The following is a 14,962-nucleotide window of genomic DNA, read 5'->3' as shown; positions in this document are numbered from 1 at the left end:
GGGGTGCTACTTGAAGGACTTGCACAGGTCATTCCTTTCGGGTGCCCACTTCATATCAGGGTCATAGCCGTTGCACCTCCTCCTTGTCAGCAGGCCATGCAGGTTTTTAAATTGAAGATGGCATCCCTTCATTCAGTGACTTCTGGTCTGGAGGTGGGGGAGTCCTTGGTTCCTTTGGATATCAAAACTCTTACCTCCACGTATGTATCTTGACACCTCATCAGGCATAACAGAGATTTTCAATCTGCAACTCTCATTACCGGTTTCAGGCATTACCTTTCAGCCTCTGTTCACCTGCAACAGTTTTTACCAAGGTCATGGTGGTAATGATGTTACAACTGCACACTTAGGAAGTAAGCATCATCCCTCACTTAGACTGTTTGCTCAAGGCTCCATCCAATGAACAATTGGGCAACAGCATTCTGTTGACACATTAGTTGTTCATCCAACATGACTTGATCATCAACTTCCCAAATTACTATTTGGAGTCATTATGGCTTCAATTCTTAGGAATACATTTTTATACGGTGCTAAAAAAAAGTGGTCCTTCCTCTGGACAAGATTTAGTCCATACAGAAGTTGGTCCGATTGGTGTTGTGTCCTTGGAGGGTGTGAATTCATCTTTGTATCAATCTTCTAGGCAAGATGATTGCTGCCTTCAAAGTTCTGCCTTACAGTCTGTTCCACACTAGACCTTTTCAGCTGGATCTCTTCTCCAAATGGACCGTGCCTCATCTGTACATACATCAGTTGATTCATCTCTTCCTTCAGATGAGGATTACTCTTCTGTGGTAGTTGCAAAGTGCTCATCTGCTGGAGGGTCGTCAATGATTGTGGACTTGGGTGCTCCTGATGGCAGAGGCCAGCCTCCACAGCTGGGAGGCAGTTACCATGTACACTCTCTCCCAGGGCCGTTGGTCACCACAGGAGATTTTCAATGCCTTGAGCCAGGCCTTCCCTCTCCTCCGTGGGGAAAGCCATCCAAGTCCAGTCACATAATGCCACTGCAGTGGTGCACATAATCAGACATGGTGGGATGCGCAGCAGAGCGGCCGTGCTGGAGGTAGCTCCCATCATTTGCTGGGCTGAAAGGTACACTCTAGCAATTACAGCCATCTTCAATTTGAGAACTGAAAACTGGCAGGCAGACACTCTAAGCCGACAAAACCTACACCTCGGGGCGTGGGCTCTCTATCTCCGTGTGTTCCCACTACTAGTGGAGCAGTGGGGTCTTCCCCAGATTGATCTAGATCTTGTCAGGACACCGGTATACGGACAAAGAGTACACATACACACAATAAAAAAACTAAAATTGTAAAATATTATCTTTATTGTGTGTGTACCCTTTTTGTCCATATACCGGTATTAGGGATCACCACCTTTTGCCCATACCCTAAAATGTTTGAAATCTGGAATAATGTGCAAAAACATTACATGACTGTTTTTTTTTTATCTTTTTAAAGAGTTATCCATGTTAGATTGAGATAACCACATATCTGGCCAAATAAACTTCAATATTTTTATTAAAACATTGAGTCTCAATTTCTTATCCGTGGAGGATATGCGCAGAGTTAATTTACTGGGTAATTGTAGTGCACCCTTTGAACACAGCAGTAATCATTCTCCCTGTATGATTTAAATGCTATCTTATTCATTTTCATCCGTTTTGACTAGTGTACCTGTTTTCACCATTTCCTCTTCTGAAGTGGTTGAAACTAGAAGATATCACAATCATAATAATATCGTAATTCTCATCTCCCCAGATTGTTCTCATAGGTCGTGGTATACGGACATTTGGTCATTTCTGGTAGACGATCATTGGCTGCTGACTCTGACTAATTCTCCTTCAACAGGGGCCATTTTTCTATCCCAACTTACAGCGGCTACATTTGACAGCTTGGCTGTTGAGAGCGGTGTTGCATAAATGCAGAATTCGAACCTTAGCCATTCCCACTATTCTGCAGGCTTTTGAGCATGTGACCTCACCATCATATTTATTTGGAGGTCATATGTCTGTTGGTGTGAAAGATGTCTGCTTCCCACCTCATCTTTTCACTTGGGTCACCTCCTGAACTTTCTTCAGACAGGCTTTGATGCGCATTTGTTTTTGGGTTCTCTAAAAGTGCAGATTTCTGCTCTTTCTGTGTTCTTTTATCGCAGTCTTGCTTCTCACAGATATTCAGACTTATTTTCAGGGCGTTCTCCATCTTCAAGCACCTTATGTTCTGCCTACTGCTCCTTAGGATCTCAACATGGTGTCAGACATTTTACAGTCCTTTGGAGACCATGGATCTGATTACCTGTCTTCTAGGTGGGTGTCTGAGTTGAGCTCTCGCCTTTTGCTCTCTGTACAACTCGTTTTTCAGGAGTACAGAGCGGAGCTCCGTAGAAGTTTGGCTTTTTTTGCCAAATGTGGTTTCTGCCTTCCACATCAATCAGCCTATTGTGGTACCGGTTTTCCCTGGGGTTTATCTGGCTTCTCAGTCCTTGGATGTGATGGAGGCCCTTAGCATTTATGTCGATATAACTACTCATCTGCAGAAGACTGACTTTTTGTCCTGTATGATGCACATAAGCAAGGTTGGCCTGCTACCAAACGGTCCTTGGCCCTTTGGCTATCTGCCAGGCATATATCACATCTTCTCATCTTCTGATGTCTTCTCTTTTTGCTAGTTTTATTGGGTTCAATGGGTTTTTCTTGGATGGCGGCCTAGAGAGGTATCTGCTTTACAGTTATTTTGGGGCACCACTTGAGTCTCCGTTTGGCTGCACTGTTTAGCAGGGTTCACCGCTCTCTCTCTTATGCGATGGGAGAAAACTGGATATTGGGACTTACCAATAAATCTCTTCCATAGGGGACACTGGACACCCTTACTGTGATGTTCTCTTCCTGCAGTTTAGTGTGTGTTTTTGGTTACAGTTTCCTTGCCGCAGTTAAGGGGTTTGTTTCTGTAGTTACTGTTGTTTCTTTTGTTTGTGCTTTACCTCTACTGTAGTTCGTGTAATTGGTTTTCCAGAGGAATTGTTCACAGAGATTTATTGCGAAGTACCAAAATTCTTTTTTTTTTCTATTTGATTTTGCTTAGAGCAATAACTAGGCAGTACGGACGATGTAATGGTTAGCATTACTTCCTCACAGCGCTGAGGTCATGGGTTCGATTCCCACCATGGCTCTAAATGTGTGGAGTTTGTATATTCTCCCCGTACTTGCGTGGGTGTCCTCCGGGTACTCCGGTTTCCTCCCACAATCCAAAAATATACTGGTAGGCTAATTGGCTCCCAACAAAATCAACCCTAGAATGTCTGCGTGTACATGTGATAGGGAATATAGATTGTAAGCTCCACTGGGGCAGGGACTGATGTGAATGTTCAAATATTCTCTGTAAAGCGCTGCGGTATAAGAAACTGTTTAATAAATAAATAAGTAATGGCAATTTAGTTCTAAAATACGCATTTCAGAAGATGGTTTACCAAACTATCAGTACTAAGCACTTTTCTCTTGTTTTCAGGAGTGGATCTTCTCTGTGACAGGGATGTAGATATGGCAACACGAGTACAAGATTTGCTTGAATTTCTCCATGAGAAACAGCAAGATTTGGATGTATCTGCTGAGCAGCACCGGAAACATCTAGAACAGTGTGTGCAGCTCCGCCATCTTCAAGCTGAAGTAAAACAGGTATAGTATGGCATGGAAAGATCGATAATGTATTCAGAGTGACATTACACAGTACATTACTTAAGGCCAAATAATTTTCAGTAAATGCTTAAGGCTACTATTCTGAAAAAATAATTATATATAGCACCATCTCTCTCATTTTGGGCAATATTTCAGTACTGTATTAACTTTTTGTAAGCCACTTCCTTTCTGTTACAGCCTTCTTTGGCATACAGCAGTGGTTCCCCAACTTTTTGAATCACAGCACCCTAAAGTATCAAAATATTTTTCACAGCACCCCTAGGCCAAAAGTTGGCTACTAATTTCAGGAAAAATATTAACTTAGTTGTGATTTAAATGTTTTCCTTAGGTCCACTTATGTGTTGAAAAACATGATTCACTTTTGTTTACTTACATATGCTTAATTGGAAGCCACAAGCACTGATTTTTCCTATTTCATTGGCCATAAATAACTTGAATTGGTTCTGGACCACCAACCTGAGGCACCCCTGCAAGTGCTCCAAGGCACCCCAGGAAGCCTAGGCATACAGTTTGGGAACCACTGGCATACATTATAACAAAGTGTAAATAACAATTTGCATATCCAGTTCTTGTCCTCTTACATTAGCCAGATGTTGTTGTATAGAATTATCTACTAGCTTTAAAAGTAGTATAGTCTCCAGGAGAATTGTTGTTGTTTTTCCATCTTAAGCTTTTGTTGAAGTATAATGCGAAGGGTACTAAACATTGTTTGAACCCACAGCAACCCTGAAGTTGACTAGTAACAGTGTTATGTGCACAAATCTCATCTTTATTAAATCTATGATTAAAGCGGTTTTAAAGCATATTAAAACAAAATAGATAATATATTTTTAGGACGACTTTATTTTTTATAAGCTTTATTAAAGCTGACATTTTTAATCTACAAATAAACAATCTGATTAAGTGTGTACACTTACTGATTCTTAAGCAGGGTACACACACAAGATTTATCTGTCTAATTTGCCTGGTGGTAACAAAAATCTGGTATTGCATGAGAACAAATGACACAACAACCATTCACGCTCCTAATATTGGAAAACAGACAATGGTCATTCAGACAATTTGGTTAAAGCCATTTGATTTAACATATTTATCCAACCAATAGCTCTTATGTGTTTTCAATCATTTGGGAGAGAATGATTTATTGTCTTTTGCTCTCATAAATAACCAGATTTTTGTCCTCCAGACAGATCGAACATATAAATCTTTGTGTGTACCCAGCTTTAGGGGAGTAGTCAGTCCAGACAGTCGTGACCCTTGTCCGTTCTTTGCCCGCTTGCCTGTTATTTGGCAGGCAGGATTTAAAAGACACCCACCGCTATTTGCCCCATCAGCTATTTCAATGCTGTCGGTTCTTCAATTCTTCCTCAACAATGCGTTTTCTCTGCTTTGAGCATTAACAAACCATACCCCATCCTTGTCATTCATTTAGAAGGATATTTAAATTACTGGGTCAGTTGTAGCTTTTTTTAGTAACTAATTTGGGAATTGGGATAAGCTGCACAAAGCCAGCTAATTTGCACAGATTTTTTGTGCACGTGCAGTTCATATTCCCTTCATTATACATTTTCAAAGCATTATAGTTTTCTGAAGCAATGCTGTAACTTACTCTTGGTTGATTAAAAATGTTCTATTCATTGCATAACGGTATAGAGTAATACAAGCAGAATGCATTATTGTGCTAATTAATTACTTTGTGCACAGAGCAATACTTAATGTTGCTGTTCATATAAGATTTTACATGTTGGATGGACATGAGATACTGCTGTCAGTATTTAATTTTTTGGTCATAAGCCATTCTTAAGCTAGTGCTAGGATTTTATTTTGGGTGATGCTGATGTTTGTTATAAATTTGTTGCATTCACCTAGAATAATTGATTATTATGTGTTTTCAAGTAATTTAACTTTCTGTACAATATATTAATAACTGTACGGTTTATTTTTTTTAAACTATTTAGCATTGAATTATGATAATTGAAATGTTTATCAGTTATTGTTTCCATTGGTTTTCACATCTTTTAAATCTTAACATCTGTCTATTTTAAGGTGCTGGGTTGGATCAGAAATGGGGAATCTATGCTAAATGCTGGTCTCATTACAGCCAGTTCACTGCAGGAGGCAGAGCAACTTCAAAGGGAACATGAGCAATTTCAGCACGCAATAGAGGTAAGTGTCATTTCAAGCCGACATTTACTGGGATTTTCTAGTTACCAAGTAAGCTTTAAAATGAAATACAGCTGCCCATATCTTGCATTTCATGTTTTTCTAAACTATTGCTAAAGGAAACTGTAAACATCACTACTGTAGTAAACTGCCGTTAGAAAAACCATAATGTAAAATTAGCTGATTGTGGCCATCTCTTGGTGTTAATATGTGTATTCTCCTGTGTTCACTGTAATTATATTATCTATAAATTATTTTTAAATGTTGTGATGCTAAGGTAATACAATCTGAGCCACTTTGCTGCCATACTGTTTTAGTTTTGTCTTCATGCATAAAAAAGGGGAAAAAATACTATTATAAGGAACTGAAAGAACGGAACAGTCTCAATATGGAATGTAAGTTGAATTTGGAAACAGAGAGAAAATATATTATAGCACTACTGGAAGTGATCTGTTAATGGCTTGACTGGACTAATCTTGTTGAAACCTAAGCAGTATAATTATAGAAGTTATTAAGTATCAAAAAAAAGGCCTCCGTTATGCGCTATAATTACAGGCAGCTCCTCCGATAAGACTCTCCTGTTAAGGTGGCCATACATCAGAAAGATATTGTACCCAATCATACAATCTCAATCGATTGTAAGATGGATTGTATGCAGATTGTGTGCACATCTTGTGTACACAATCATACAATCCATCATAAGATGGATTGTATGACTGATTGTATGACTGATTGTATGATGGATTGTATGCAGATTGTGTGCACATCTTGTGTGCACAATCATGCAGCAGATGGATTGTATGACTGATTGTATGATGGATTGTGAGTAGATTGTGTGTCCAAAAACCACCAAGGACTGCCGGGGATTTCAAGGGAAATTGTACACAATCGTGAGTGCAATCGATCTTAAGATCGATCTTTCTGATGTATGGCCAGCTTTAGTGAGAGACAGAACAACAATGTGGAAAAAAGGTTTTTTTATCGGAGTGCGCTCTACAGTTATCACCCAACACAGCAAAAATACAATGTCATTTAAAACATAATCATCCAGTCCTTGTATAGAATGAGACGTAGACTCCGTTTCAGGACAATAGTCTTTTTATTCAAAACAATCCAACGCGTTTCATCAAAACAACTTCATCGAGGGGACAACAAAAAAGACCCTTAAAGCGAGGTCTATACAACGGAGAATGTTCTATACATATATATATATATATATATATATATATATATATATATATATATATATATATATATATATATATATATTAGTTTGGTACTTTATAATCAATCAGTAACCGCCAAAGAGGTGGAGATTTGCAGATTTAAGCCTCTTTGGAGGTTACTGATTGATAATAAAGTACCAAACTATATATTGAACATTCTCCATTGTATAGACCTCGCTTTAAGTTCTTTTTTTGTTGTGCCCCTGATGAAACTCATTGGGTTGTTTTTAGTTAAAATACTATTGTCCTGAAATGGAGTCTACGTCTCATTCTATACAAGGATTGGATGATTATTTTATGATTTAAATGACATTGTATTTTTGCTGTGTTGGGTGATACCTGTAGAGCGCACTCCGATTAAAAACTCCTTTTTTCCACAAGTAATTAAGTATACTTATTAAATAAGTATACTTATAATTATAGAAGCATAATACCGTGTGTGGGCACCATAAAAGTGCAAAGCAACCTCACACAGCAGAATGTGGATGATTAAAAATTAGCTGCATGTAGGAAGAAAATTGGTGTCCATTATTTTATTCAGAAAATGTTCTTTAGTTTTAGTAAAGGTCTACTTGCAGGTAACTTAAACCAGCAGGGTTAAAAAAAAAAAAACTAGATCCTGCATAATGCCATACATTTATAATACTTAAAGCTGGACCACTTTAATTTTTAAAAGGCTTGTTAACTCTTTATAAAGCTGGATACACTCTATAAGAATATCTGTCCAGTCCTTCTTAGTGGAAAGTAAATTTGGTAATTTATGGTAACAAATATTTATGGTAACAAATTGACCATTTGCTCCCAAATACTAAAAAACAGACAAAATGGAATGTTCACATAAATTTGTTCAATCCATTTGGTTAAACCAATTTATCTGAACACCCATTTTTGCAGATTTCTGGCTTTTGGGAACAAATAGTTGGTTGCTATTTTCTCCTATAGGTTAGCAGATCTTCTTTCCAATCACAAAGATTTGACCGATAATCTTAAAGTGTGTATCCAGCTTTAGGGTGTTATTCTATTAACTGTGGTACATTATTGCATGTAATGGATCTGGGAACTTATCGTATATATAGCCCGATAAAGGGTCATTTACTGCATGGTAAATACCATCTATAATTGGATAGCCATATAGTACATGTGCGATAAATGACCACATGTAATAAAATACCCCATTAGTCTATTAGGCTATTAATAAGTATTTTAATGTAATACTTTGAACATGATTTTCATATGCATAATGTACACCACTCATCTATGTACAGTAGTAATTAATGGAATTATGAATGTTGAAGTCAAACATCTAAATATATCAGCTAATATGCCAAGTGTGATGAGCATTTATTAACTGATATATTTAGATGAATTCAAAGTTCACAAAATGGTGTTAAGCCAAAGTTGACAGGTTGTAAGTCTAATGGTTTGTCACAGATAAGTTACCGTATTCCATTGTTTAGGGACTGTAAAAACGGATTGTGTATCAGTGCTGTACTGTTAAGTCCAATATGTGGTCCTGTGTTAAAATCTGTAGATTCAGCAGTGTGATTTAACCCAGACACAGTAGATGGAACCTAAGCATCTACATTTCTCCACTATCTAGCTGATTACTTTTAAAGACTTCTTGTCCTTAGGGGCTTTGCTTGTTTTTTCAGCAGGTCTGCAACCACAGATTAAATGAAGTACACTGGATGTAGCACCAGGTACCAACATCTTGCACAGTTATTGGAAAATAATCACATTGTGGTTGCCTCTTGAGGTCATGGAAAGAAATTGTTAGTATGTTTATTTTTCAGTAAAAGAACAGGCAGACCATTGATGTTACATTACCTATCTCATTCCCAGTGTTATTTACAAGAATTAAGTAATCCACATTCCATAAATGCTAGCCTGACAGCACAATATCTATTATTAACATTATTTTTTAGTACTATAAAATACACTTCTTAACTACTAGTACAGCATAATCTTTGCTTGTCATGCAGCTATCCTGTACTCACAGTTTAAATTCTAAGTTCAGGCTAGATCTATTGACATCAGTTCAATGTACAGCTCCTATACCACCAGCAATTAATGACTGAATTTCACTCGCTAAACATCAAACGTTATCGGAATATACATTATGACAGAGCAGAATTACAAGCAGCTGATATCTTATTACTGATATACTGTATACATTTTTTTTTACTGAATTGTTATCCCATAACTTAGTTTGTTGTCTGCTTTATTAGGTTACCTATTTGTCCCTTTTTAATTGCTTCAATATTTTCTTTGTATCCATTATGTATCTTTGATCATTTATTGCTTGCCTCTGTGGGTTGTATTACTATTGACCTTGAAGCCTTAATTGCTAGATTGGGCATTAATTTATGAGTTCCTGATTATAGCGCTGAGGCTGCTGGTGACATCCTGACATTACCATGTCTATTACCCCTATTTCTGTTGCCAATTCTATCAAAATTATACCAAATACCAAGATATAAACTGCTTGCAATCACCTGTGGTTCAAAAATAAACTTTACTGTATGAATTTTGTTGCAAGTACATGTGACACCATTTTGATTTTGGCTGGTTTGTGCTCGTCACAGGTTTTAACTTTGACTCTGGCATCTAGGTCAAATGCCAACCTTTTTTTCAAATTTTTAGGGGAAATGTATCAATCCCAATGAGGATAAGTGGAGGTGTTACCCTTAGCAATCATGCTGCTAGCTATTTTATACAGGTTGAGTATCCCTTATACAAAATGCTCGGGACCAGAAGCATCTTGGATAACGGATTTTTCCGTATTTTGTAATTTTTTTATATTTGAATGAGGTAGCTTGCATTTATGTTGTACAATCACATGAAATACACACAAATATAGTTTATTTGTGCATGAAACAAGTTTTCAAAATATGAAACTAATTTGTGTACATTCTCAGGCACTGTATTTGAATGCCAAGTAGGGATGCCAATCCCGGGGCATTTTTTCAATCCTGGTATTCGGGATTGAAAAATGCTCAATCCCGGGATTGGCATTCCTTATTTAAAAAAATTGGAAGCTCCAATCCCGGAATTGAAATCCCGGCAATTTTGGGACAAAATCCCAGGATCCTGCCGATCCCGATCCCCAGATTGGCCACCCTAATGCCAAGTTAGGAGTGGAGTTGATTTTATATAGTGTGGCGAGCGCAGCGAGCCACCGAGCCCGAAGCATGGCGAGCGGACATGGAATACATGTGAAGTAATCCACGTCCCCTCGCTACGCTCACCACGCTTCGGGCTCGCTGCACTCGCCACACTATATAAAATCAACTCCATTCCAACGTGGATAGTGGGGTAATGAAAAAGACGCATCGCACACCCTATAAAATCGCATGCGATTTTGCTGGGCATGCGATGGGATATAGTGGGGTACAATGAGCATAGAAAAAATTACATAAAAAAAATCGCATCGCATGCCGTTATAATGGCCCATGCGATGCGTTTCCCTGCGGTGCCGTACATAGGAAATCTGGTCGCTGTGCTAGGAAAGAAGTACCCTTAGTTTCTATTAATCTAATAGGTTTGAAGTTGTTGTGTTTGTCTATTTATAGCGATGGACATCCTGTCCAAGCAAAAGTTGAAGATTTATAACCGTAAGGGCTAAGAACTAATAAGTGTGCCCTGAAAAGTTTATGTATTGTTTTTGAAAGTAAACCTGTAAGTACAGTAAGAAACATACTTTTTCTTGCAGAAAACACACCAGAGTGCCCTGCAAGTGCAGCAAAAGGCGGAGGCTATGCTACAAGCCAATCATTATGATATGGATATGATAAGGGATTGTGCTGAAAAAGTGGCCTCGCATTGGCAACAGCTGATGCTTAAAATGGAAGATCGCCTGAAACTTGTCAATGCCTCTGTTGCATTTTATAAAACATCGGAGCAGGTATGTTATTATGTAGGCCTAATACAGTATATGGAAATATTTATAGTTTGAATATATTTTTTGCATTTCTTTTCAAACTAATATCTGTCAATATAATTACTAATACTGTCATTTCAATACAAGGTGGAGGGAATGCTTTTGAAGCCATTTAGATTCAAGGTGTAAATCCCCCTCTAATTCTAAAATCAGGTAGTTGGTTGAATCAGTGTTCCAGGTAAAATTTATATTTTGCTTGGACAAAAAAAACTTGCTTTATTTGTAAGTAATCAACAAAAAGGAATGGGAGATGCTCTTTGCTGGCACACTTAAGGGGAGAAATTATTTTATTAAATATGTATTTTATTGTGTATAACATCTAAAAGAGTGCAACTTGTGAAATATACAGGAAAGTACAAGGTCTCAAGCTATTTTCTGATTCTTGATTACATGATACCTTGTACATATATTTTATATTTTACAGGTTGCGTACTTTTAGATGTTATACACAATAACAGTTATGTATTAATAAGATAATTTTTCCCCTTAAGTGCACCAGCAAAGACATCTCCCTTTCCTTTTTTTTTCTCTTGGCTTATATCATTGTTAATGGCAGCACCCCCAAACATAAAGGAGGTTATTCTAGTTCACTCGCAAAGGCGTAATCATTCTCTAATGTACAAAACATATGCACTGCAGGTGGTGCTGATGTAACATTTGCAGAGAGAATTAGGTTTAGGTGGGGTTTGTACTTCATACAGATAGTGGTAGATGCTCAAATTAGTTCAGTAATAATATTCAGGTGCATGAAAGGGAGGGGTTAATACTGAGTAAGTAACAAGACATTGGTTCCCCCAGCGCATTGAGTGCTATTAGTAACCAATCTTGAGCACTACATGATAATAGAATTAAGAGATATTGGCTACCTATACCTGCGCAGGTGTATGACATGCCCCCAAGCCGCGTCAAGGCTTCTCTGTATATTGGGGGTCCCTAGCGCTATATCTAGGTGCAGGGTGTGGCACCCCAAAAACTATCATAAGCTAGGAAGCCCAGTGCGGCATGCCAGTGAAATACTATAGTGTTAGTGTTAAAAAATGGAATGCAATTAAAATAATAGAAAGATAGTGTTAGTGAGGGAAAAGTGTTAATAGAATGTAAAGGCATGCCACACTAAAGCCACCCAGCCCAACCAGTCATGGGGCACCGCACCCCACACCACTGTTACCCTAAATTGGGTCTACAATTAACCAGCAAGGAGCCACATGATAATGGCTCCTTACTTGATATATCTGAACGAAGAGCTACATACCTTGGAGCAACCCCAGATTACTCCATGTGGCATATCAGGACCTGCATCTCCGTCTAACACAAGCTCCTCTCTCTCTCTCTAACAATATACATACAGATAGTGGTAGATGCTCAAATTAGTTCAGTAATACTATTCAGGTGCATGCAAGGAAGGGGTTAATACTGAGTAAGTAACAAGATATTGGTTCCCCCCAGCACACTGAATAGTATTAGTAACCATGCTAAAAATGGAGAATCATAGGCGCTGTATCCCTTTTGGTAATTGGTCAAGTACACCAACTTCTCTGTATGGTATCCCCTTGTCTAGTCGCTTATAATGGGACCCTGCTAACTGACCTTCAGCCCGTGCCCTATTTGCACATCAAGGTATCTTTAGATCTTCTGCTTCCTCCTGGACAGGTAAATACTATAGAAATAGCCTGGTCTCCTCGACGGGGGACCTTATGAAAATGGACTTACCAAGGACTGGTGGCCTATGTTCATCAAAAGGTTTCTTTAGCTGAGAGCTTCCCCTCCGTCACTCAAATTATGGGATAATTTGAGTGACGGAGGGGAAGCTCCCAGCTAAAGAAAATTAGTTCCGTTTTTTCAGCTATGCAAATCTTTAAGAAAATCATCTATAAATCCTTAATATTTTGTAGGATGCATGTTAAAATGTTTGATCTTTTTTAAGGTATGTAGTGTTCTAGAAAGCCTGGAGCAGGAGTATAAGCGAGAGGAAGATTGGTGCGGAGGTGCTGACAAGCTTGGGCCGAACTCTGAAACAGATCATGTCACTCCCATGATTAGCAAGCACCTTGAGCAAAAAGAGGCTTTTCTTAAGGTACGATCTTTGTTACTAGCACAATCACACTCCAAATCATCTGTGTTATGTAAATGACAACAGTAGTAGCATCAGGAAAACTGTGTCATGTTAATGAGCTGCATGTTTCACAGGAATCTGCTATCAAAATGGGAAAATTATTAATTTAAGTTTTAAGGTTTACAACACACATTTTGCAGTATACATTTCTTTATGGTAGTTTTTTTTTTGCAGATTGAGTTGTTTGCATAATTATCGTGGCATAATATTTTTTTGTTTTATTACAATTTCATTAAAAAAGCTAATGATGATACAAGGCCATATTAAGGCCCCCAGGCTGTTGCATCTGGAGCTTCTTGGGATGCAGATATAGAATGCTGTCCTGACACTCTGATTATGAATTGCAGCCAGGCAGCATTCACTACCTGACTCCCAGCATGCAGCAAGACAGTGAATGGCTATTTAACATGCTGATTGATGGCAGCCAATCACTGAGTAAGGACAGCACAGGACCACAGGAGGAGTAATTTATAACTTTTGTGTTCTATTTATTCCTGTGAATGGGTGGATAGGGCCTCCATTACATTGCTTGGCAGGACCTACAATTTTGTTAAGCTGGCTATGTAATGACAAGCTTTTTATCAAATATGACACAACAAAAAAAAAGTTGGAAATTGTGCTTTCATTAGTTGGCTCATAATGTCTTTACTTTCTTAAATGTCAAATCATTGTAAACACTCTTGGTTTCCTGATCTTTTGCCTTTTTACGGATAAATATTTAAATTGTAATGGGCTCAATCACTCTGTCACAGTTACAAATACCAGTTCTGAAAAGGTACTGAAACTTTTACATATATGATTTAGTAGCTGTTATTGCCAGATTGTGTATAAGCTTTAGAGATTTTTAAATTGACTCCTTTACTGAATACATTGTTTCGAAGCTAAGGGCCGTATTTGCATTGGAGACCAATGTTTGAACTCTACACATGCGTATATTCTCATATGCGCATGTGCAGGACTTCTGTGCGGACACCTTCGGTGACTTGCACAGTTGCCTGGCCGTACACACAAAAACAGTGGGTGTGCCTTGGAAATTCTGGCCACCCCCATGCTGAGCGCAGGCAGGCCGATTTCTTCTGAGGGTAGGCGGCTGCCCTGCTCTAGGAGCCGGACACCACAAATGTAGTTCAGTCAAGACTGACATATTTGGGAACAGGGGAAAAATCAATCGATGGCATGCTAAGCAGCAAGTTTACGCTACTTAACAAGTCAACTAGAGTCAGGCCCTAAATGTGCAGTATATGTAGTTCATCTTTTGTTTTAGCATAAATTAATGAAATTACTATTTTCTAGGCTTGCACTTTGGCTCGAAGAAACGCTGATGTCTTTTTGAAATACTTGCACAGGAATAGTGTAAATATGCCAGGAATGGTGACACATGTTAAAGCTCCGGAGCAGCAAGTAAAAAGTAAGTTTCCGTGTTGTGCTTCCATTCTACTCTAAACCTACATGACTCTATTGACATAGTAGTTGCCACAGTTATTTAATGACTGTTGATTATACCCAGTTAATGCTTTGTAAATGACTGCTTGGATATTGGCCTATTAAAAAGAAATTCATCAAGTATGCGTTGTAATCATCACATAGGGAATTTTTTTTTTTTTTACTGCTTATGTTGACAATGATATAATAAACATATGTCTTCAATCTACTCTCCCTCCCCCCAACACGCAAAACATGCTTCCCTTTTGTCCTTAGTGACATCCAACCCTCAAGCGCTCTAAAGTAATATTTCTATCTATTTATTTACCACCAAATATTTATATAGTGCACTCATATTCTGCAGCGCTTTACAATCTATATTCCCTACCACATGTACACCA

The 14,962-nt window shown here is 38.2% G+C and overlaps 1 protein-coding gene across 6 annotated transcripts in view; it reads left to right on the top strand.

Moving 5' to 3' along the window:
* Nucleotides 1-14,962, top strand: part of TRIO (trio Rho guanine nucleotide exchange factor) — a 270,904-nt gene that overhangs the window by 94,494 nt on the left and 161,448 nt on the right. For all 6 annotated transcript variants that reach the window (XR_014474954.1, XM_083188252.1, XM_083188251.1 and 3 more), the window contains exons 15-19: nt 3,510-3,676; nt 5,744-5,863; nt 10,799-10,990; nt 12,951-13,100; nt 14,433-14,547. Coding sequence is in view for 5 of the 6 variants with exons in the window: in XM_083188252.1 (XP_083044378.1) it covers nt 3,510-3,676; nt 5,744-5,863; nt 10,799-10,990; nt 12,951-13,100; nt 14,433-14,547 (744 nt within the window). In the remaining variant the exon portion in view is untranslated. The remainder of the gene's footprint in view (nt 1-3,509; nt 3,677-5,743; nt 5,864-10,798; nt 10,991-12,950; nt 13,101-14,432; nt 14,548-14,962) is intronic.

The sequence above is a fragment of the Crinia signifera genome, chromosome 5 (genome assembly GCF_055691185.1).
Source record: "Crinia signifera chromosome 5, ASM5569118v1, whole genome shotgun sequence".
Taxonomy (NCBI): Eukaryota; Metazoa; Chordata; class Amphibia; order Anura; family Myobatrachidae; genus Crinia; species Crinia signifera.
This window is presented reverse-complemented; position numbering and strand designations above follow the sequence as displayed.